We start from the raw sequence: 25,294 nt of genomic DNA, 5'->3' as shown, positions 1-25,294 counted from the left end.
AGGGTAATAAAGAGTCAATATAGAGGCAGTTAGGCAGCTAAGTAGATAAAGTCAAGCCTGGAGAGGAGAGGTCCTGGATTCAAAACTGACCTCAAACTCTACCTAGCTGTGTGGCTCAGGACCCCAATTGTTTAGCTCAGACCATTCATTGGCCTTAAAATGTATACAATACTAAGAGAGAATCTAAGGGTTAAAAAAAAAAGTTCAAATACTTGTTCAGTGATTTCTTTGGTGTAAGAAATTCCTCCATCAACCTATCTTAGTCTCCTAAGTCTCTCAGATGTTAAGTGACTTGCCCTTGGTTATGTAGCTAATAAAAAAAGGCCATATTTGACTTTGAATTCAATACTCTTATCAAATAGCTGTTATGTTGCCTCTAAGCAATGAAGAACAAGGATCACTTCCCTTCCTTACTGACAAAAGTATGGATCTGTAGGTGTGGAAACATGAATGTAATATAAGACTTAACGGATAGGTTGACTAGTTTTGATGAATTACAATGTTTTTAATTCTTCACTATAAGGGGATAGATTTTGCCAGAGGAATACAAGGGATAAAAATGTAAAAATAAATGATACAAAATAAAATACATCAATTATAAAAATGTTAAAGCTATGTGTCAACAAAAAATTATTTACTAATTGATATGCAAAGTTCCTCTAATTTATAAAACACAAGAATAAAAATGCCTTTAAAGCATAAGTTATTTTTAAATTTTTGTGTCATAGACTCCCTTGGAATATAGCTCTTTATCTCAGAAGAATGTTTTAAAATGCATAAAACAAAAATACATAGGATTACAAAGAAACTAATTCCACTGAAATACAATGGTCAAATTATTTTGTTTGTAGACACCAGATTAAATATTCTTGTTTTTGAGAGAACCCCAAACTAAAAGAATTCAGAGTATGCCCTAAATCACAGTGAAACAAAGATATAAAAGAATATCAACAATTACTAAAAATGTGCAAAGTAGAACTACTCTGTAATACTGAGTTGACTGGGTAGCGATGGGAGAGAAAAACAACTTTAAATATGAATCAAAGTGAGAGTAGAAGAAATTGGGAATATATGAGAATTTATTTTACTTTACTTTATTATAAAAACACTGAGAAAACTAATTTTCAGCTTGATATAGTAGAAAGGGTACAGGAATTGATAGATTCAAGAACACCTAAATACAGGTTCCAACTTTAATCTTTACCTACTGTAAATCCTTAACAAATTAATTTCTCTAAGCCTAAGTAGTTTTTTTTTTCATTTCCTATACAACAGAGATAACATTTGCATGACTTATATCACCTTCAAGCAACTTCTACTGAGGAAGAGACAATTCTGTATTGGGACATGTGAACCTTAGAATGAGTATAATCTGAAAGAATTTTATGCTTAAAAAGACCACTTATCCTTCCTCAAGAGGAGGAGAATCATTAGTCACTCGGGACATCTAGCACTCAGAAAAGTGGGGGGACACAGACCCAGGAAAAGATTATATGGCATAATGGGGGAAAATGATCATGGAGAGGGCAAAAGGTGGTAAGGAACTTCAAATCAAGGACAAAGGAAAATTGCTAGCTAACAAAGGACATTTCTATCTCCTTTATCACCTGCAAGAATTTATATCTTGAAGAGACGCAAAAGAAAAAAATGGAACAAGATGCAAGATCTACAAAGCAACAACAAAAAGATAATATAGAAGAGGGAATCCAAAAGAACACAGAGACTAAAGAGGGAATAAGCATTAAGTCTAGAAATATACAAAAAAGGGGAAGAGAAATAATGAAGAGAAAAAGCCAAAAATGAAAAAATTAACAAAACAAGTTCATGAGAAAAAAAAGAATAGAGATTTTACTTGAATCTTTAAGTAAGAAGAAAAAAAAGAATTAGATCACTAGTTGAAAGAAAGAAAAAGGAATTAACAAATTAAGCAAAACTACAGATCTAGAAGAAAAGGTGACAAAAGAGGAGTTGGGCTTGAAGGTAAAGGGTTTCCTTAAAGTAGATCAAGTTGAAATAACAGAAGAGAGAAAGTATTATCTTTATAGAAGAAAGGGGAAAATACTACTAAGTAGGAAAAAATCCAGTAGTAGAGACAAATTGAGAAATGTGTGAACCTAAATCTCATGACTTCAAGTAGATTAAACAATCCAATTTAAAAAATGACACAAAATCTACTGCTTATGAGATGCAGACCTAAAAACACAAGCATGCACAGAACAAGAGTAAAGGGCTGGAATAAAATCTACAACAAGCAAATCCAAAAAAGTAGTACCTGAAATTATTCTCAGCAAATCAAAAACAAATATTCACAATATAAAAAAAGAGATAAACCAGAAAATATATTAAACTTATATCCTCCAAATGTCATAGCAGCTAAATTCATAAATAAAAAAATTAAAAGAATTATAAGGATAGTAATATAATAGATGAAGGAATTTTTAATGACCTTGTTCTGTTTTGGACAAAGCCAACAGAAAGATAAGTAAAAGGAAAGATATAGAGTTGAACAAATTGCTAGGAAGGTTAGAGCTAAAAAAAAAAAGACTTATAGTATCTTCTATATGGGAATACTAATAACCACATTTCTTAGCACCACATGAAACATTTAGAAAAAATGATCATATATTAGGGCACAGAGATTCTACAAATATATGCAAAAAGGGAGGAGGAGTAAACACAAACTTTTACAGACAATAATGGAATAAAATAGTGATCAGTTCAGAGAAAAATAGAAAAAGACTTAAATGGAAACTTAAGTTGGTCAAAGAACAAATTATATATTCGATTAATTATGTGAAAGACAATGATAATGATCAAGCAACATATTAAAATTTATGAGATGCTGCTAAAGCAGTCTTCAGCAGGAAAATTAATCTTTACCATACTGAATTCTTTTACTCATCTCTCCATTTATCTAAACCTCTGGAGCACTCTACAAGAAGTATCTTAGATATTAAGAGATAATAGGAGAGGTTCACTCCAAATTAAAAAACCTTTATTCAAAAGTTGGTGGCAAGAAAAGCAGAAACCCCAGTACAATTAAATCATGAAAAAATATACAAAATCTTTAACCTCAAAACAAAAAGTGGGGACAAGGGCATGCGATTGGGGACAGAAAGCTATACCTGTGATTTCTTTAGTATAGTTAACACCTAATAGAGAGATTTTTCTTTACCAATATAGATCTTAGAGAATTACCTAAGGCACTGAGAGGTATAGTACTTGCTCCTATCTGAATAGTTTGTTTATTTACAAGGTAAGACAATATTAGAACCCAGGTCTTCCTTACTATAAGGTAAGTCATCCATTAATCTCAACAATCTGACTCTCCAATTGAAAATAAAAACTCATAAATTACATAATTAAGTAAATCATAAATTTTGTATCATTTTTATCACGTTTATTAATCATCAAAACTAACATGTTATAAAATCTGGCTAGCTCTTCAGATTTATGGACTTTTTGTTCTTTTGGGGTTTTTTGTTACTTTTTAAAGACTTACCCTAAACAGTAAACCTGCCAAGCTCTGGGCAAACAAGTCCTTTATTTGGTTATCCTTTGGCTTCTGCATGACAGCTTCTGTTATCCTGAGTAGTATTTGCAACATCTGCTCCCTGGACCCCCAAAATAAAAGTTGCATGTAAATTCCATACATTATTAATCACAATGGTAAATCATTTCAATTATATTAAATTATCATATTAGAAACATTTCAATGAGTTTATCCGTAAGCAAGCATATATTAAACATGCCTAAGAATAGAGGATTCAAGCAAAGGAAAAAATAGTCCTTACTCAAGCTGAAGGAACTCACAATCCAATAAGGAAGATAACATAAAGAACTAAATACTTACAAGATTTAAAAAGAGGAGATGGAAGGCAATCTTAGAGGAAAGACACTAGTGGGGAAAGAGGGAGTTAAGAAGAAGAACCAGGAAAATTTTCTTGTAAAAGGCAGGATTTAAGCCCAGTCTGGAAGGAAACCAGGCATAAGTGAAGAGGGAAAGCATTCCAGGCATGAGGAATAGATTATTAAAGAGGGATGACATCAGAAGCTAGAGTGCTGTGTTCAGGGAACAGCAATATGTTGCTAGATTGAAGAATATAGGGAAAGTCTAGAGTAAGAGGATGGGGACAATAGAAAAGCAGGAGCAAGACTATAAAGTGCTCTGAATGATAAATAAAGAATTTTCTATTTATTTGGTAGGTAAGAGGGAGCCATTGAATTTAAAGGTCAAGTAGTTAAGGAAGATCACTTTGGCAGCTCAGTGGATGATAGATTTAAATAAAGAGAAAAAAAAATAGAAAGATCAAGCAGAAAGGGCTACTGAAATAATCTGGGTGTGAGGTAATAAGAAGCTGCACCAGAGTGATGGCTGCATTAATGAAAAAAAAAACAAAACACCCTCTCTCAGTTCTAGACAAATTGAACAGAAAGATAAACAAATTGCTAGAAAAATTAGAGCTATAAGACTTATGGTATCTACATGAGATATTCTGAAGTCAGAATTGATAAAACTTGGCATCAGAGTAGACATTTGGAATGAGTGCCACAAAAGTGCAAGGGATGACATGGACTAGAAATCATGTATTAATAAAAAAAAAATCTTAATTATTTTATCAAGCAAATAACAAGTTTTACCAAACTATACAATCTCACAATCCAGAATAAGCATTTAAAAAATATTCCTCCTACTTCTTCACTATCATCATTGCCATACATAGAGTAATTTTAGATAGATTGAATCCTGCAGGATTCACAGACAATGAAATGGTTATATGCTAAAAATCTTGATTTTTGTAGCATTTCTTTAAACACTTCAAAATATTTTGACTTCTATTATCAAAACCAGTATATCTTTCCATAATACAGAAAATGCCCACAAATTCTTTAGTGTATGGATTAAGGTTACTATCAGATCTCAATTACAAATTTTTATAGCTGGACTAGTCTAAGAGGTCATCTAATTTATTTATCAAGTATGTATTTTCAAGACACTACCTAAGGGTCAGCTAGATGGCTCAGAGGATAGACACCCAGGCATGGAGACAGGAAACCGGGGTTCAAATCTGGCCTCAGAAACTTCTTAGCTGCCTGATCCTAAGCAAATCACTTAATCTCAATTGCCTAGTCCTTAATGCCTTGGAACTGATACTCATTACTAAACTAAGACAAAGGGTAAGAATTGTTTTTTGGTTTTTTTAAAAGACACTATGTTATCCAGACCACTATGAAATGAGAAAGGACTAAGAACACTACTCCAATAATAATTCAACAAATGTGTAAAAAAAAACCAACCCTCATGAAAATTCATGCTTTTATACATTGCTTTTTAAAGCATAAATCACATCTAAGCAAAAAATAATACTCGTATTTATCAATCTTTTTATCGTGGAATTTTTTTAAAGCAAGTTAAATCATTCATTTTGCCATTTTTATCTTATTTGGATCTCAGTGGAGACAGACAACTGATTGTGGTTCTTTAAGGGACCTACACTACTAAATTCCTTGGAATTTTTCTTCAATGCACATCAAAAACTCAATTTTCTTTAACCTTTCTTTCCTCAGAGTTCTTATTTTGTAATCATGTTAGTAGCTCTCTTCCACTCCAAGTCTCCTCTTAATTGTAAAGCTTAGTTGAGTAATTACATAATTAAAGACTAGGAATAATGGAATCCAAGAGTCAGAAGGATCTTACATGTCATTTAATTCAATCCATACCTGAGCAAGATTCCTCTCTATAACATACTTGAAATATGGTCAGAGCCCAAGGTCCTCTTTGGGCTAGCTTCAATTGTTAGGATTTTTTCCCCCTTAGCCTCAATTTACTTATACTACTTCTACATATTGCTTCCAGCTCTGCTTTCTGCCAGCAAGGAAAATTAATCCAATCCTCCACAAGTCAGTCCTTCAAATATCTGATGATAAGATTCCAGTCTTACCATCTTGTCTGCAGGCTAAACATTGCCAGATCTCTTTAAAATATCTCAAATGGCAGGAATTCGATGTTCTTCAACATCTTGGTCACCCTTCTCTGCATAATCTCTGGATTATTAGTGTTTTTGTTTCCTAAAATGCAGTGTCCACAACTGAACAAAATATTCCAGATAGATTTAACCATGGTAAAGCACAGAAGCAGGACAAGTACCACCTAGTTTCTGGAAACTATGGTTCTCCTAAGAAAACCCAAATACCTTTCTTGGTTGTCATAACAATATTACTCCACAATTTGGGAATGGCAAGTCACTAAAAACCCCCATATCCTACAGAATTGTTACCATGACATATATTTCCATATAATAGTTGCAAAGCTGATTTTTAACACAACTGCAATTTATTTCTATTTAATTTTATATTAATAGATGTGGTTCAATATTCTATCCTGTCAATATTTTTGAATATTTTTATCCAGTATTAACTATGTATCACTGCATTGTAGTATCTGTTTATTAAATAAAATTGCCATCTATACCTTTATCTAAATCATTGATAAAACTGTGAAATAGCACAATGGCAAAGACAGATCCCCATGTTTAGTCAAAATTCAAGTAATATATAGGACTCTCCTGATGTAGCAGTCTATCAACCTTAAGGTGATGGCTGTAAAAAAGAAAGTATTGGATGGAAGACATATTATGGTGGTAGAAACAGATTTATTAACTAATTGTATATATGAGGTGAAGGAGAATGAGGATTTAAAGTTAATGTAGAAATTGGTACACTGTGAGATTAGAAGAATGGTGGTTCCTTAAACAAAAATTTAAAAATTATGAAAGGTGAGTGGGTTGGGAGGAAGATAATGAGTTCTGTTTTAGACATGATGAGTTTGAGATATCTTGAACATTCATTTTGAAATACCCATTAGGTATGTTATAAGTCAAGGTTCCTCCAGATCCCCCCATCAGCAGAGCAGACCTGGTCACTAAACTCCACTTAGATGAATAGGGAATTATCAACTAAAATCATTCTAACATAAAGACAGAGCACAAGCCCTTACCATTTGCACTGATGGTGTACCTTGAGGGCCTGTGGTTCTTGCCATTTACCCTGCTGTTGTAATAAAACAACTAGGCCTTTCCAAAAGCCCTATAGCTGAACACTACTGTCTTTCCCAACAGAATATGAGTCCCTCAAGAGCAGGGACTAATATGAACATTATTACTTCAAAGAAAACTCTTGAAAAAGAATAAAGTTGAATCAGTTGGTTTACTATAATAATGTTACTTTGATTTTGGTAAAATATTTTAAGTTATTGCCATTTTTATGATTTTTTTTCTTTTTTCCAGAATGGAATTAAAACTCTTCATTAATAATCCCAGCTAACATTTATTAAAAAACCATCAACAAATCCATATTTAGAAAAAATACAAAGTTCCATAGTATCTTAAGCAACTATTGAGCTATTCTCAGTTTGCACATTATATTAATTCATATAATAAATTATTGGGTTATATACTCAAAAAATCATTAATATAGTTTTAATGTGGTATACACACACACACACACACACACACACACACAAAATAAAGTGAACTGGTCATTCTCAATTCAAAAATATTCCTAATATATTCAAAAACAATGAACAGCCAAGGCACTATCTATTGTATTTAAATTCTTCATAATTTGAAGAAGTCCCCTATTCAATAACCGGTTGGGAACTCACTGTAGATTTAATAAACAGTAAAGCAGCACTTTAATATTTTAACTACATTATTAAAAATTAAAACACACGATATCAACTTCTCTGAAAGATAAACTTACCATGTCTTTTTGTTCATTGCAAGTTCCATTATCATGCGCCTAAAAATACTTAAAACAGCTTTACAGGCATCAACTTGCTCTTTCAAAAGTATGGGAACTTCAGCACACGGCTCCAATAAAAAGACATTGGCAGAATTTGTTAAAAACACCTGTGAAGCAATACATTGTTTTTCATTTTATTTTTATTCTGAAATTAAACACCAGAAAAGATAATTTCCATATAAATAACAGAATATGAAAAGGAATATATATAAAATCTTGAATCTCCATTTCATACTTCTTGTTTTTTTTAAAGTATGATAATTTAAGACATTTTTTCAAAACTGCCCTGCCTATATGTTATTCTTTCTGAACTTCTGTTCCCTTCCATGCATTTAAGACAATAGTTATAACAGCTAACTTTTTTTGGCATCATTTCTCCCTCTCCTTCCAGCTTTTTCCAAATTAAAAATCTGAAAAATACTTTCTTATTTCAAGTAAAGCTTGATACTTCAAGCAAAATAAATTTACAGTAACCAAGTGCAAAAAGAAATGTCTTTTTTCCCAACTGATTCTATCACCAAGTAATACAAAAGCAACATTGAGGGGGCAGCTGGGTAGCTCAGTGGATTGAGAACCAGGCCTAGAGATGGGAGGTCCTAGGTTCAAATCTGGCCTCAGACACTTCCCAGCTGTGTGACCCTGGGCAAGTCACTTGACCTCCATTGCCTAGCCCTTACCACTCTTCTGCCTTGGAGCCAATACACAGTATTGACTCCAAGACGGAAGGTAAGGGTTAAAAAAAAAAAAGCAACATTGTAAGGAACAGTGTACAGTGTTTTAGACAAAAAAAAAATAATTTCTTAAAGGAAATTTATTTTAAAAACAAATATACTTATTTTTGTCTACCAAGTTCCATGCTAACAGAATAGTATCAGTTTTTATGTCAGAAAGACAAGTAGAGAATATTCCTTAAGGATTTAGCTTATTTAGCTTTTAAAATCACAAATATTAATAAAATCAATCAATTCATTTTTCTGAAATAAAATTAAACTGAAGTATATGTAATCTAAATAAAAAACCATTGTGGAATGACTTTTAAAATATTTATCTGATTTCCTCTCAAATTCTTAAAGTGAGGGAAAGAAAACTGCAGGTAGGCTAGGAATGGAAGGAAGACCAGGAGAAACCTCATGAAGAAATTCACTCTGAGGCTATGCTTTAAAAGAAAAGAAGAATTCTAAGAAACCAAAGTGATGGCTGAGAATATTCTACACCTGGGGAACTCTCTGACTAACTGGATAAAGAATACTAGGTGAAGACCAGTTGAGAGAGAAAAAGAAGTTAGGCTATGCTATTTATAAACTGCACAGTACCTAAACAAAAAGAGCAAGCAGATAAGACATTTGGGATAAGATAGAAGTTAAAGTGTATGTAGATAGCAAGTGTCTCCCAATAGTTGTTCAATGTCTCTACTAAAAGAAGAGAAGCTACTCATTTCCTGATTTGCTTTTAGGATAATGCATCAAAAGCCCTCCTCCCATCCACCCAAAAAATGAACAATTTGAGTCCATATTTGATTGTTATTGATAAAGAGAAAATGGAAGCTAAGATGGAAATTATTATGGAAACTTTAAAGGGAAATGACCATTCCATCTCTGAATCTGTAACTGAGTAATCAAAAGAAACTAGCATCATTCTAGATTTAAGAATAATTTTCCATACAGTTGAGAAGTTTAAGATGGTTGTCATGGACTAAAATTCTACAGAAGTCATCCCAGGAGAGAGGGGAAGCTTTTGAGGATGAGATTATCAGGGGGAAAACAGGGAGCAATCTAGAGAGACTAATGTGGATGGCTAGGGAACTCCCAAACTTAAGAGTTAAAAAAAAAAATTATACAAAAGAAGGAATTAAGGCAGAAATAGATGGTGAATGCAGAAGTATCACATGATCCATTAAGAAGTGCCAAGGTAGTTAAAGTTTAGAATTAACAGAGATCCACAAAGTATCAAGACCTATTTTATGGCAGAAAACTAAGAAAGAGAGGGATTTTTATAACTTGCCCAGGGTAGGACATTTTTTTTAATGGCTTAGACTGGACAGTATGCCTAAGAATAAGAAGAAGGTTTTACTACTGTTTTTAGCTATTTGGGAAAAACAAGTCAGTTAAATAAATGTTAGAACTTATCTTAGAAAGAGAACTGAAAAATAAGAAAAGACAAAGATGCTCTTTAGCCTTATTTTCCTTGAGTTTCTTATATCTTTCAGAAATGAAGTAAAGAACAAAAATGTCTAAGAGAAAATTAATATATATGTTAGGGGATAAGAAGAGACCACTTACCTATCCTTTAAGAGTTGAAGTCAAAAGACTAGTATAGATGCTGATAAGATAGAGAGCTAGGCCCAGACACAGGAGATTCTGGGTTCAAATCTGGACTCAGACTATTAAACCTACCTATATGACCCTGGGCAAGTTACTTAACCCCAATTGCCTAAAAAATACCTCTTCTGACTTGGAATCAATACTTAACATCAATTCTAAACATAGTGTAAGGGTTAAAATATAATATCATAATTTTATATTCTGTAGTTCTGAAAAAATGAACAAATGAAGCATGATATTTATACAAATATACAAAGACCTGTGGCTAAGCACGGAAAATACAAATATAAAAAAGAGAGATGTACTTGGGAAATGACTGATAGCCCAACATAACTATAATTAGGGAGTGCAACAGAAAGTGCTTAAAGGGAAATAATAAAAAGTAAGCAGAAGGTAAGTAGGAAGAAGATAGCAAGGGGCTTTAAATGACAGACTAAGCATTTTAACACAGAATAAAAAGTTAATGATTAATCTGAGAAAAATCATAATTAATATTGGTGTCTGAAGAATGGGAAGAAAAATGCTTTTGAGTTGAAAACATTACCTACAAATTTAATCAATCTTCAAAAGTTCCACCTATCTGCATGCTTTTTCCCCCTAGGCCTTACATCTGCTGCCTCACCTAGATGTACAAAATTTAATTTATGTATAAGAATAATTGTTTGGCTGAGAGTAAGATACTATTTAATTTCTAGGTATCATCGCAAGAGATTTCTACACTTAAAAGAACACTGAATATGAAGTCTAAAATCAATGTAACTTTTGGCAAACCTCTTTGGTCAGTCAATAAAACATTTAGTAAGGATCTAGTAAGTGCTAGGCCCTGTGTTAAGTGCTAAGGCTACAAAGAAAGGCAAGAGCCAGTCTCTGCCCTCAAGAAGCTATCATGGGGGCAAAGCATGTACAGAGCTTTCTAAAGGATAAACTGAATAATATCCTTCCTGTTGAAGGTGAGATTTTAGCTAAGGCTTGAAGGAAACCAGAGAAGCTAGCAGGCAGAAAGAAGGAGGGGGGTGGGGAACAAAAACAAGCATGGTGGACAGCCAGTGAAAATGCCTGGAGTCAGGATATGAAATGTACTGTACAAGGAACAACAAGGAGGCTAGTGTCACTAGATCTCAGTGTCCTTCCTCATCCTTCAAAGGAGAGGGTGGACAAGTTGATGCAATTCAACTTTAAATCTTGTCATCTAAAGGTCCTGTAACAGCTATTACTTTTCCATTGTAATATGCGAACTTGGGCATGGAGAGATTAAATCAAGGGTTGGCAAAGTACTGCCCAGAGCCAAATCTATCAGATGCCTCCTTTCAGCTCAGTGAGCTAAGAAGGGTTTTTACCTTTTAAAATGAGTTTTACTTCATTTAAAGGTGAAAAAGACACGGTAATAATCTGGTAAACTTGGCCCTCAAGTGATATTTGGATGATCCTTGGAATTATTATTGTTGATGGTTCTCATATGCACTGAGTGTAAAGTAATATATAATAACTATTCACATTTATTTATCTGTACAGAGTACCTTCTTCATAGTAACTCTATGAGCTGTACAGAACTAATATCATCTTCCCCACTTATAGATGAAGCCACTGATTGTCAAAGAGCTTAGATGACTTGTCTATGGTCACACATGTACCAAAGTCAGGACATGCTGAAAGAATATTTCTCAGACAAATCGCAGTTATAATGAGTCCTGTTACTATATATTTTTCCCTACAAAAAAATGAATTGATGTTTTTGTAAGCCTCCTTCTGCAATACAGTAGGAAAAATAAAACTAGAAGTTCTATAGTTGGTTAAAGGAATAGTTAGAATGAAAATTTAATAGATTCTGGTTGTTTCAATTTTTATATGTGTTAAAAAAATAACTTGTTGATAACAGTAAATAATTGAAATGAAGTTATACTAAAGTAATAAAATGTTTAAGTAAATAAAATTTCTTGGCCATTTTTTACTTTATTTGTCTGGTTACATACCTGTAGTGTAGCTTGTACACCAGCTTTAATATTCTTATTATCATCTTCTAATATACAGCCTCTGCTAACAGCACTAGTAAAGGAGTAAGTTCGTCCCCAGCTTGAAGATCGTTTGTGACCAGAATGTTCAGTTGTGGCCTTTTAAAAACAAAAACCAGTTAAAATAGAAGAAAAACACATGAATTAAAGTATTTAGGAATGTTTTAAAATGTAAAATGTATACTTATTCATTTTTATTCAGACCTATTCATCAGTCTTATGTTCCATTATTCAAAAATCAAGATTTTTAGCAAAATAGATTTTTTTTTAAAACCTCTTACCTTCTTTCTTAGAATCAACAGTGGGTATTGGTTCTCAGGCAGAATAGTGGTAAGAGCTAGGCAAGGGGGGGGTTAAGTGACTTGTCCAGGAACACACAGCTAGGAAGTGTCTGAGGCCAGATTTGAACCCAGGACATCCCGTCTCTGGTCTGACTCTCAATCCACTGAGCCACCCAGCTGCCCCCAGTAATATAGATTATTGGTACAATTATATACATCTTTTCTTCAGCAATAAGTCAAAACACTTAATAAATTATTTTATAATGAAAATGTTTTTTTTTTTTTAGAAATTATCTCAGGCTACTTTTTGAAACACTTTTTTTAGAAATCTTAATGAAATCTGGTAATTTCTGTTGTTTTTCAACAATAGGCCACACTATAGAGGCCACACTTCTACAGGACTTCTGGCTGGGACAATAACAAAATCAAACACCTGGGGCATCTAATTTCAGCTATACTTATTGCATGCTATCAATGTATCTGTTAAGGAAAATACATACTTCTGCTTATTTTAGAAAGACTTTTAGAGCCTGATACTGGAAATGAATATTTTTTCAACATCTTAAAAATCTTCCTAACAAATGCTTACCAACTAAATTGTTCTGGATAGTGTATGGTAGCCGTTCTAGTAAAAGCTTTTCTTGAAGTCTAAAGGTTATGCCCCCAAATTTCATTTACATAAACATAAATATTAAAAATGTAATGTTGGCATATGAAGTATAAGTGTATGAAAACATTTAAACAAACAACCAACCTTAAAAAGTAGTCAGAAAAAGTGATTTGCAAAAATTTATCAATTAAGGAGCCTTTGCTTTGGAGATCAAGACCCTTTATGAAATAGCTCACAGTCACACCATTCACAGGTCCTCAAAGCAATGTAGTTTAAAGGACAAAAGACACTTAAGGAAAATTGCCCATTTTCTATCAAAAATGTATTTCCAACTAATTTAGCAAATAAAACAGCACCTGTTTATTATCTGTCTCTGTCACTGAAAATCCCAAATTAGCATCATCATCTTGAATAATGTCTTTTTTATCAGGTTCCTCCATGAATAAAGGTTTGTCCTGTAGTATCCACTTTCTATATACTTTGACCACTTTTCTTGTTACAGATATGTCACAGGATGGTAACAAAAAAGCCTGAAATAATAAAGAAAATTCTATTTTAAATATGATATATGCCCATGGGTATTTACCTATCACTGACTATCAAAACCATATAGTTTAACATTAATGTACTACCTTCTCTGAGTATATATGTGTATATGTGTGTGTATATATATATATATATATATATATATATATTTATTTAGGTATATCTTTATATATCTATAGCTCTCTATAGTTTTCTAATCATTTATAAAATATATAAAATATCATCTTGAAAATATTTTGATTTATAATGAATTCAACAACTTATGTATACATATCAGCGAGTAAAACAAAATCCCTGATCAATTGATAAAGGTAGTAATCAATAAAGTATACTTTCCCTTATAGAAAGCAGGCTTAAGTAATGTACTTTCCCCAATTGTAACAAAAGATGGTCAGGGAACTAGGGGATGCCCCCTCAAGGATGGGATAAACCAGGTACAGGATAAGATATACAAAGGAAGGTCCATCCTCCCAGTTTATGGTACATCTGGCCTGTGTCTGATAAGACTTAATTGCCCTGGTCAGTTTGCCCCAGTCATTAAGGCCACATTTTACTTATTTTAAACTTAAAGCCATATTCATTATGCTTTCATTAGCTTTGTATGAGCTCATTTTACATTTTCACCTTTCTCATAAATGTAAATATATAAAAACTGTCTGTAACTTTGCCTCAGGATGGCTTTCATAGGAAGGCTGCCCTGGCCATTTAGGTATGTATCATTAATCAACAGATTAATAAACAAATATTTGTTCCATTAATTGAATTTCTGGGTGTCTGGATTAGCTTATTGAGATAAACTACTTCAATCATATCCTACCAGTAAAATGTAATCTGCTTGAAGGCAGAGTACCTTCCTTTTGTGTTGTTTTTGTATGTCCAGGGTTTTGTACAGTGCCTTGTATAGAACAAGTATTTTAATAAAATTTGATTGAATTGAATTTTCAGTAAAACACAGCATACAAAAAATTGGAGTAAAAAGAAGCCATGTCTCCTTCTTTTTGGAGATAGCAGGTGCCAGGCAGTGGTGAGCTCCTTTCAGCTCTACTATTTAAGAGGGTGCTCAGAGCATCATTTCCCCATGCTACACTCTTGAGGACTTCAGTGCTCCAGGGAAATTCATCCTCCTTCAAGGTTACATATACTGGGGAGAAGAATTCAAAGGAGGGAACATCTGCCGAGTTGAGCTATAAGTGAAGGGAGCATAACTGGGATCACTCATGAAATAGTTGTAGCTAGTAGCTCACCTATCAAGACCCTGGCAAAAGGCAAATCAAAGGAGGCAAAACTGTTGACAGAGGGGTAAAGGAAACTAAGCTGAGTTGAAAGTGAGATGAGTATGGCATGGGCCCCTCAAAAAATGGCAGTCCTGATTAAGACCTCACCAATCAGAAAAGCGAGGCAGATGCCTAATTAGAATCAATAACCTAACATTAGAGGCTAACCAAAACAAAAGCTTATACATACAATTGCAAATATTAATATGTTAAAAAGCAAATATATGAATATATGACTAAATCATCTATTAGTTTTCCTAAAGAATAATACCTATTAAAAACAAGTATTCCAGTTGAATTGAAAAATCTGAAAATTCCCAAACTTTTACATTCTCCATGCATACATTTATATTCAAGGAGAAAGAACTGAATTATTGTCAGAGAATTGCAAAATTCCCTTGATAACACTAAGCTTCTCCCAAAAACAAAAAGCCCCATCTTCAAAATAATTCTAACTGTAAGAAAAGATAGACTGGTCATGTGGCGTGGGGAAAGACTGACAGGTGGATAACAATGCTTTACAGGGATCCTTGACATGTTAGGAGAAACCAAAGAAGTCCTGCAGGATATCTGACAGGCCTTTATATCAAAATTATGGAAGGGCATGAACAAGAGTCAGAGAATGGGCCGGACACATGAGTTATCGCTGATATGGTTAGAGGGAGCATCCAATGATAAGATCATAGATTCGTTTGAGTATCTGTTGTTATTGTTTAGTTGTTTAGTCCTATTTGACTCTTCATAATCCTGTATGAAGTTTTCAATGCAAGGATACTGGAGTGGTTTGCCATTTCCTTCTTTAGCAGATTAAGACAAAGAGAGGATTAAGTGACTTGCCCAGGATCATATAGCTAGTGAGTATCTAAGGCCATATTTTAATTCAGGTCTTCCTAACTCCAGGCCCACCTAACTTCCTCATTTTAATATTTACTTTCCATTTTAAAGACTAAATATAAATTATAAGAATAGATTTCATAATTCTGGCCACATACCATTGATCAACACCTAAAAGCAAATAAAACTAAACACTAAATTTGGTAATTTCTACAAAATGACTGATGTAAATGACAATAGTAGTTTTATAAAGTACTCAAAATGTATGGATATAGTATGTTTTTTGCTTCAATGAAGATCTGGTATTTAAATATATTTGGATGGGATCTAGCAAGACTCCACTATATAAATTCATCAATCTTTGAGGTAATACTCTGAGAATAATTGCTTGGAAGAACAACTTTTTGATGAATGACAATAGTTTTTCTTATATTGAGGAATTTTTAGAAATCCCTGATCTGGCTTCAGTCTATCTTTCTCATACAAATATTCAAAGCTCACCTGAACTATAGGGAAAACAAAAATGAATAAAAATTAAATATTATATACCTGTGGAACATGGTCCTCTACAATTCTACTCCAATGACTCACAATAGCAGAGATGATTCTGAACATTTAAAGCTCTGCCAGTGATTCTAACAAAGTTGGAAAAACTAAGTATAGGATTCTCATCTATCTACATACAGAGATGCATTAATAGAAGTTTCAACATTAGATAGTGAAGATTTTTGGCCATACTTATCCATGAAAAAGATAAAAATTCAAAACTTGTCTCAATCCTAAGAAAACTCGTCAATTTCCATGCTAATTGGAGCAAAGTATCACAAAAGGAAGGCCAAAAAGGTTTTAAAATGCATTATTTTTAAACATTCACAAACATCTGTCTGCATGGTATATTTAATGTGAAAGTTTTGTTCAACAAATGAGTTGACACACTACTAATGGAAATGGATCATGTTCAAATCCACATGCTTCCTATAAATGAAATCAAAAGAAAAACAACTAGATGGAAGCATGACCTTACAAATTCTACTCAAAAAAAAAAAAAGCAAATAAATAAAAGAGTTGGCAAAGTTGGTTATATAGTGTGCTCAAAGGCAATGAGAAATATTTCATCTCACCAAGGCAAACTGCACATTAGTAAGCTAACTATAATAAAGATGATAGCAGCTTATTTGCCAATCTCTATGTTAGTGGAAGAAGTAGTAGAAAGATTATATGACATATAATTTTTTAATATAAGTCAATATATATATCTTAATATTTGGTGACAAGTTAGAAGGTAATCACAAAAGAATAAAGCAAAGACTACATTAGCAAATGCCATGGAAGATGAAGAAATGAATAACAATAAAGGTACAAGTCTTCATGAATATTTTCTCTAAGACTTTTAGAAGGCACTGAATGTGTGTGTGTGTGTGTGTGTGTGTGTGTGTGTGTGTGTGTGTGTGTGTTGTGGGGAAGGGGCATCCTACCCATACTTTAATTTTCATTGAAATCCTTCTGGTACACAGCCACGTCTTTTCTTCTTTTCTCACCTCTACTACTCTAATAACCTTCAAATTGGCCTTCCTTCTTTTAATCTATTCCCTTCTCTGATACATCCTTCATTGGTTGCTATTCAGTTATAACTAATTCTTCATGTCCTCATTTTGAGGCTTTCTTGTCAAAAATAATGCAATAGTTTATCATTTCCTTCTCTAGCTCATTTTGCAGATGAGGAAACTGAGGCCAAAAGAGTTGTGACTTGCCCAGGATCACACAGGTAATGATCTGTATGAGAACAGATGTAAACTCAGGAAAATGAGTCTTCCTTACTCCAGGCCTAGCACTCTATCCACTGAGGCATCCAGCTGTCCACATCCTTCATTATATTGTCAAAAAAAAATCTTTATTTTCATTCTAATCACATGACACCTCTACCCCCAAACCTTCAATGTTTCCTAACTAATTTTCTCAGGAGCATACTGTCCAGGCCGGGCAGCATGCATCATATTCTTCTTTATACTAAAATTACTTGTGGGCATTTATTTTTATCCTTATCAGAAGTTTTAAGTCCTTGAGAATAAAATCCTTAACTGTGTACTGCTGATACCTGGTAGAACTTCTTTAAATATAATAAGTATATGCTAGAGCAAACTGTGCCAAGAGTTGCTTTCTGGCAGTACATGTGGCAAGACAAGTGTAAGCTGTGGCAGTTCAGGAAAAAATTTATTTGAAGAGTCATTAAGAGACAGAAATGACTGAACACTAATACTATCATCGCCATTATCATCATCATTAATAGGCCTTTGTGAGTTTTTCTGGCCAAAGAATTCATCATATGGTTGCTAATGAGCCTTTATGAAATCAACATGTGCACACATACAAAGGGGCACCACACAGTGTGTAGAAGTTTTGGTGATAAGGCATTTCAAAAATAAAATGTCAGAAAATAAAAAATTGAATAGGAAGAAATTAGAAAGATTATTTAGTCAGGAAATAAAAATTTGAATAGGAAGAAATTAGAAAGATTATTTAGTTACTTCAGCATCTTAATTTTTTAGAGCCATTATCCAATAACGGAAACAAAATTATTAAAGCCCTTCTAAACACAAAGAATATGTATTCTACTAACCTGACGAAATATTTCATTGATAAAATTGACATAGCCTCGAGTAGATAAGAGAATTCGCTGAACCATTTCATATACAGTTCGATGTTCTTCTTCAATGGTACAAAGGCTGGAATTACTGAGTCTCCGATCAGACAAAGTACTGCTATTAGAATGATTTTTGTCCTGTTCAGACAGCCCACTAACTTCCAGCTCAGAGGTTTTCTCTTGTACCATTCCACCAACATTCTAGAAAAAGAGTAATAGCAACTTGCTTAAAAAGTTTACAAAACATGAGCCACATTTCAAAAAGCTATGATATTTATTAAAGGAATGTTGATTATAATCAATTCCAGTTTAAGGTTCCAGGGAAATCATAAAAATTGTGATTCAAAATCTCTATCAGTGAACCACCAAATAGTCTGTATAGCTTGTACTTTACTTATCAAATTTTAATTCATAAGCTATCCTCTCCCTATTCCAATTATATTTATCTCTCAGGGAAATCATTAACAAATTGAGGAGCTTAATCTATAGCTAAATTTAAAAAAACACAAAAATTCAGGTTGAACAGATATTAAATCAGCTAAGTTACATAAAAATTGCAAATTAAAAAGCCTTATGTCAAACAATGACTTGAAATGCTTATGTTTGGTCCATAAACTAGTGATAAATCTCTCAATCTATAGGAATGGTATTAGTGAAAAAATGATTTTGGAGGAGTTGTGAATGTGGAGTCAAAATGTGATAGTTCCACCATAAAATATAAGAAAGAGTTCGTAATAGGTATATAAATTGACAGAGCTTTTCCACTTGTTCATGGGCTCACTATTTTTATTCTTAAATTTCCTTAGGATGATATGGCTTAGTTAGGTCTCTGCCAAATTTCCTGTACATTTTATTTTTATCATGACTGTTTCTCATTGTTTTGTGGAATGATACTATCTATAATTTTACAACATCCTTTTCTGTAAGAGTTTACAAAAGAGCTTATTTTCTTAACCAGTGTTATCCTTGGTTTCCATTTCTCTCTATTCTAATACTAGAAAGGATAAGTAAAAAAATACAAATGATTATATTCTAGCATCCAAGTACCATGTGGGTTAAGGTAAACTACACAGATCAAATGTGCAAAATAATCCCAGCAGAATTTTTGTGCATAAAAGATTTGTTGATTTGACATCTGTCCCTTAATCTCACTCAAAAATTTCAAGAGTATGATTCTAATATAACACACTTCAAAAGTTACATTATTTTCTGAATACTGGCAGAAGGATGTCATGAAATAGAAAATATCAACCAACAATCTCTGGTTGTGGCAATATTGCAGGCAAGCAAACTAAAACTGATAGATGTCTCAGATCATATTTTATAAAGAGAGGGACTGCCTGGTCTTTCTAAATACACATTGAATAGTGCATAACAGCACAACTTTTTATAATTACTGTTTCTGGTTCTCACACCAGTCAGCCCACATCCTCCCCAAATTCAATTAATTTCTTTTGGCTGTTTGTGTTTGTTGGATAAAAAGAATGAAACCAAATGATTAATACAATACCTGGATGATTTTAGGCAATACTTCTCCTCCATTTTTAGTATTCTGAGTTGTAGTTAGGTATTTCTTTTCCAGAAAAAATGTTACAATCCACTTAATAAAAGCAACACGAGCTGCCATATATGGAATTTTTGTGCTATAAGTATTTTCATTGTTTCGAGGTGCAGCAATATATACTGGTTTTGGTCTTGCATGGGGGATGTCTGGTAAGGTAAAAGAGTATACAATCTAGTTAAGTAAATCACCAAAACAAATGAAAATAAATATTTGTATTTGATTCATCTACCTAAATTAGAAATGTATTGTATTGATTTGGTATAGAAATTTCTGGATTCTGACACTCTCAAATCACATTTTAAAAAGTAGTACTTTTTTTTGGTAGTACTGTAATTGTCTTTATGTTATAACGAGTCTGGTTTAGAAAGTAATTTTGGATCCAAATTATTCATCTATTGGTTTCTAGCCTATGAAGTTTTATATCTAAAGACCATTTGTTGTATGAATACACAGAGTATAGGTAGTATGACATTGTTGATAGAAAATCAATCTTGGAGCTAAAAAGACCAAGGTTCAAGAACGACTTCTAATACATCATTCAGTAAGGTCCGGACCTATGCTGAATGTTGGGGATATAAATATAATAAATATAGTAATATTGGCTTTGACAACATAGACAAATTACCTAAACTCTCAGGGACTGAAACAACTCACAAAGACATTAAGTTTAAGAATACTTACTGATTTGTATTGGTAAAAGTGGTTTCCCTTAAGAAAGTATCCACACCAATTAAAATTGCAGAAAAATATAAAAACTATGTATATGTCGCTAACATAAAATATAGAGACACTATATGGATTAGTTGGAAGTGTGGTGTACTTGGTATTAAAGAGATCTTGGTTCAGATCCCACTCAAGATACAAACCAGATGTATAACCCTGGCAAGTGACTGAATTTTTCTGTACCCGTTTTCTCATTCATAAAATTGGGAAGGGTGAGCGGGGGGGGGGGGGGGGGGGGGGGGGTTTGAACTCAAAGGCCTCAAAAATTCTTTACAGTTCTAAATCTATTATCCTATTGTCATTAAAATGAAAAGGGATACCTCATATGATTGCTTAGGCAAAACTAATAAATATTTTAATGCATTGTATAAAATTCTGTGAGAATATGATAAAAAATAAAGGCAAAGAACAATCTGTGGCTGATATATAGTGAGTTTAATGTATTCATCTTTAAGCCTTTGTTAAGAATTAAAATGTAAGTACCTAATAAGATACATTAACCAAATATTATTTATTTAAACTTTTCTAACATATTTCCTGGCAGCAGAATCTTTTAAAAGAATTTCCCTTAATCATTAGTTTTTAAAAGTTGTTTCATTTTTAATCTAACAAGTCTTCTATAATGTCAGCCAAATACATATTTTCAGCCCTTCCATCTACAAGAGATCTTAATATGGAAATATTCTTTGAGATAATACTTGACAAATGCAGGTGCCTAACTACCTTGAAAATTTTTCTGATTGATTACAATCATACATGGCTACAGGAACTGTAATTGCATAAGAAGCAAAGCTTTCTACAAAAATCTCTTTACAAAAATATATAAGCAAAGTCTCTACTACCCCTTCCCAGTAACACACACACACCCACACCACACACCACCCACACATACCCACACACACACATATATATGCATGCATGTACTTTTAGCATAGACTAAATTATAATGCACTCATGCCCTCAGGCAGTTCAGGATTTTATTAAGGGCAACTTCTCCACTTATTAACCACAAATTTTAATCTTGTGTTGATTTCCTTAAATCATAATATTCCATCATCTGCTATGAGATGCTCAAGAAATTAAAACTAATTTTAATATACCCTAAAGAAAATAAAATTAGTCAAAAGTAATGCATTCCAAACCACATAAAAATTATTTTGGATTGCTGGACCATCCTTCTAAGAGTGAAAAATTTAAATCTGAGAAGAATAAAAACTGCAATTTCTTAGAAAAGTCTTTTTATGTGTGAAAAGTTATATTTCTTAGTCAAAAAGATTTGAACAATTATGTTGAAGGAAATCATTAGAAATTCAGTAGAAGTGGTTAAAATCACTACTTACCCAGGACAGGTTTGTAGAGGTTAGTTAATTTTGTGAATGATGGAAACAAATGGGGAAGATAATACTTTCGAAACAAAGTAAAGAGAAATTTAAACCCAGTGTCTTGGTTCTCCTTATTCTTCCATTCCAAGCTTGCAGCCTTCAAATATATTTAAAAAAATAATACATGTAATACATTTTTTTTCACATCAGCACACACTTAACTGAACTGAACTGAAATGTTCTCAAAATTATAATACCAAATTGAAAATTAACATTATGGAATCATGATATTTTAACATAGCCCAAGAGAATAACTTGTTGTTATAACGAAGAATTATTTTAAAAAAAATTTTGGAACTTTTCCATAAGCTGTCATTTCTTATATAAATAAATCACAAATACAGTAAACTATAAGTCATATCCATATAGAAATATAATCTCAAGTTATTTAAATATCTTAATATATTGCTTTGCTTATATGCTTTGTAATTTTTATATTGAAAATTTCTAATGATTAAAAAAATAAATTAGAAATAAATTGTTGTATTAAAATTAAGATATTTACTGGCAAATAGAATATGGTAATTATAGTCTGGTCGATTGCCTATTCATTACATTTAGCCCCCTACATCCTAGGACTTTACCATCAAGTCTCATATTTTTCAAATGTACTTGCTCCTAATTGTAGTCTTATAAAAGGCTTAACTTCCTTCAAAGTACATCTCAGATGCAAGCTCTTAGAGGAATTATCATTATTTTATGCATACTCTGGATTTACTTAATGGTACATAACTTTAATCCCCTGAATGCTTCCTCTGGCATGTGCACTATAGGTTTCTCACCCAGGATTAGATGATTATAGCAATAAAAGTGTAAGAATAGCTACTCAATTCTTACTTTGACTTTTTATATACTAAAGAGAACATGGCCTTTGAACCAAAAATGACAGAACAGAACAAATATGTCCTATAGGCAGATGATAAAAGGGAAATAACAATATAGAGAGGACCTAGCTGCTCTTGATAATTTCAAATCATCTAAGTGAGAACTGAACTGGACATTAAAAAACAAACAAACAAAAACTTGTAGACATGCTCCAGTTTCAGAGAAAAAAGCTTTTCTACCAACACCAACCCCTCTACAAGTAACATTGATTCCATCACTCTCCATTTCCTCTGACAACTTAAACCTTTGATCACCCTTCTAACTCTCCTTATCCATTGGCTTACATTGATGCTCAGATATCAAACATCGTTTAAAAAATTTTTCACTTGACACAACCATTTAATCAAAATACAGCCCTATATCTTTATTTCCCTATCAAAGCTAGACTTCTGGAAAATGCTGTCTATACTTGCTGCCTTCATTTTTTTTACCTCCCATTTACATTTCAAACCATTGAAATTGGAATTCTTATACAATCATTCACCTTGAACTACTGCATTAACAATGGAATTAACAAGATCTCTACTGCTAGGTCCAATGACCTTTTCTCAGACTTCACATTCTTTAGGCCTCTTGGTAGCTTCTGACACTGCTGATCATATCTTCCTCCTAATTTAACCTATTCTATAGAGGGTACCACCATGTTTCCATTAACAAATCAGAAGTCTCCTCAGTCCTTCATACTCACTGATAAGTATCTAAACCTCTTGCCAAATCTTGCTGATTCTACTTCCTCAGTATCTCTGATATCCATTGCTTCCTCCTTATTCATAATACAACCTGACTGATGTATCTCTCATCTGGATTACTATGATAGCCTCCTAATTAGTTTCCCTATCTCCAGTTGTTCCATTTTTCAGCCATCTTCTATGCAGGTACCAAACTGACATTTCTAAAATATAAGTATAACCGTGTCATCCCCTGCTTAAATTTCAAAATGTCAAAAACTTATGTGTCACTTCTTAGCCTCTAAAATAAAGCACAAATTCCTCTGTTTAATATTTACAATCTATAAAAATATAGTATACCTTTTAGAGTTAATTGAACTTTATTCCCCCTAACACATTAATATCTTCCAGTCAAACTAGACTACTTGTTATTCCTTGCCTACAGCAGTATTCCATCTCCAAAATTTATGCCCTTGCAGAGACAATCCCAAATGATTGCAATGCTCTCTCCCTCCTCACTTCAACTTGCTAGACCCATGCACCACCCAGGCCCTTTCCTGCAAGGATAACTCAAATTTCTCCTCCTTTTCCTAAATGTCTAAATTGTAAATGCTTCTTGTTAAAATCAATTTGTTTTTTCTTTGTATAAATCCTATGCTTAAATTTGTCTATGCACCATTGTAACACTTTGTAACATTTATTCCTTCATTAAAATGTTTCCTTAGAAGTGGCATAAGGGAATTGACACAGTGGCCTGGTTCTAGGTAGGATAAAATACAAGCTAACCTATTAGGGTACAGGTTACCAAGGGTCATGACAGAGTTCAATTGGGGGAAGAATAAAGTAGATAGCTAGACTGAAAGAAGCAATCTATTATAAAAGTGCTTGTCACATAGTTACAGGTGACTGGTATAAAAATAATTACTAATTGCCTAGTATTGTTGCCGAGTCATTGCCATTGATCTCTGAAACATCTTAAAAAATAAGAGAGGTATAGAAAGACTGAATCCCTCCCATCTCATTGACATTGCCTTGTATTGTGACAAGGAAATCACTTTAAAAGACTGATACATATTAATTTAAGGTCGCCAAGGAATCAGCTATGTAATTCCTAAATGAAAACTTAAGTCAGCAGTCAATCTTTTATGGAGTTTAATTACAATAGGAGGAAGTAATTAGAGAGAGAGAGAGAGAAAGGGGAGAGAAGGGAATAGGGCTTAAATACCCCTTCTGTTTAGGCTGGGCCAAAAGGCCCAAGCCCTTAGATAGCTGGGGCAAAGGAAAGAGATCAGTCCCTATTACTCACGTGACCAAAAATGGAGAAACAGTCTCAGAGGCCCCCACTTTCAGCTTCCTTCAGAGCAAGCTTCTCAGAGCACACACCAACCACACCGACCAACTTCTCAACCACCCCCCCCGAGTCTTCAGACTCCCCTATCTTTAAGGAAACCATCCAAGTTGCCTCCCCTCAGTCCTCACATCTACCAATCACCTGTCCCTCAATTTCCCTGTGCCAATGGAGGCTCTAGCTTAAACCCAGGACCGCCCAGAGGTCTCTGGCTTTTGCACATGTCTGTTGAAGGTCATATTTTCAAATAATTAAATCTTTGCTCCTTTGCTACAGCCCTTTCTAAATCCTGTTAACCTGAGTAGGGTAGAGATTGGAATAATTAAATTTTGATCTAGGCTGCAGCCCTTACTCAATCCTGTTAGGACTGAATAGGGTGGAGATTGATTCCAAGTATCTCCATTG

The 25,294-nt window shown here is 33.2% G+C and overlaps 1 protein-coding gene and 1 long non-coding RNA gene across 7 annotated transcripts in view; one reads left to right on the top strand and one right to left on the bottom strand.

Moving 5' to 3' along the window:
- Positions 1–3,432, top strand: part of LOC103093491 (uncharacterized) — a 100,239-nt gene extending 96,807 nt beyond the window's left edge. For both annotated transcript variants that reach the window (XR_008915601.1, XR_001626025.2), the window contains exon 4: positions 1,276–3,432. This is a non-coding gene — a long non-coding RNA (uncharacterized LOC103093491). The remainder of the gene's footprint in view (positions 1–1,275) is intronic.
- RALGAPA2 (Ral GTPase activating protein catalytic subunit alpha 2) overlaps positions 1–25,294 on the bottom strand; it is a 544,635-nt gene that overhangs the window by 318,571 nt on the left and 200,770 nt on the right. For all 5 annotated transcript variants that reach the window (XM_007476631.3, XM_056813837.1, XM_007476632.3 and 2 more), the window contains 7 exons: positions 21,947–22,085; positions 19,830–20,029; positions 18,296–18,520; positions 13,381–13,554; positions 12,095–12,232; positions 7,762–7,910; positions 3,503–3,614 (listed from right to left, as the gene is read on the bottom strand). In XM_007476631.3, the coding sequence (XP_007476693.2) occupies positions 3,503–3,614; positions 7,762–7,910; positions 12,095–12,232; positions 13,381–13,554; positions 18,296–18,520; positions 19,830–20,029; positions 21,947–22,085 (1,137 nt within the window). The remainder of the gene's footprint in view (positions 1–3,502; positions 3,615–7,761; positions 7,911–12,094; positions 12,233–13,380; positions 13,555–18,295; positions 18,521–19,829; positions 20,030–21,946; positions 22,086–25,294) is intronic.

This window comes from Monodelphis domestica, chromosome 1 (assembly GCF_027887165.1).
Source record: "Monodelphis domestica isolate mMonDom1 chromosome 1, mMonDom1.pri, whole genome shotgun sequence".
NCBI lineage: Eukaryota > Metazoa > Chordata > Mammalia > Didelphimorphia > Didelphidae > Monodelphis > Monodelphis domestica.
Note: the sequence above shows the minus strand (reverse complement) of the source record. Positions and strands in the feature narration are given on the sequence as shown.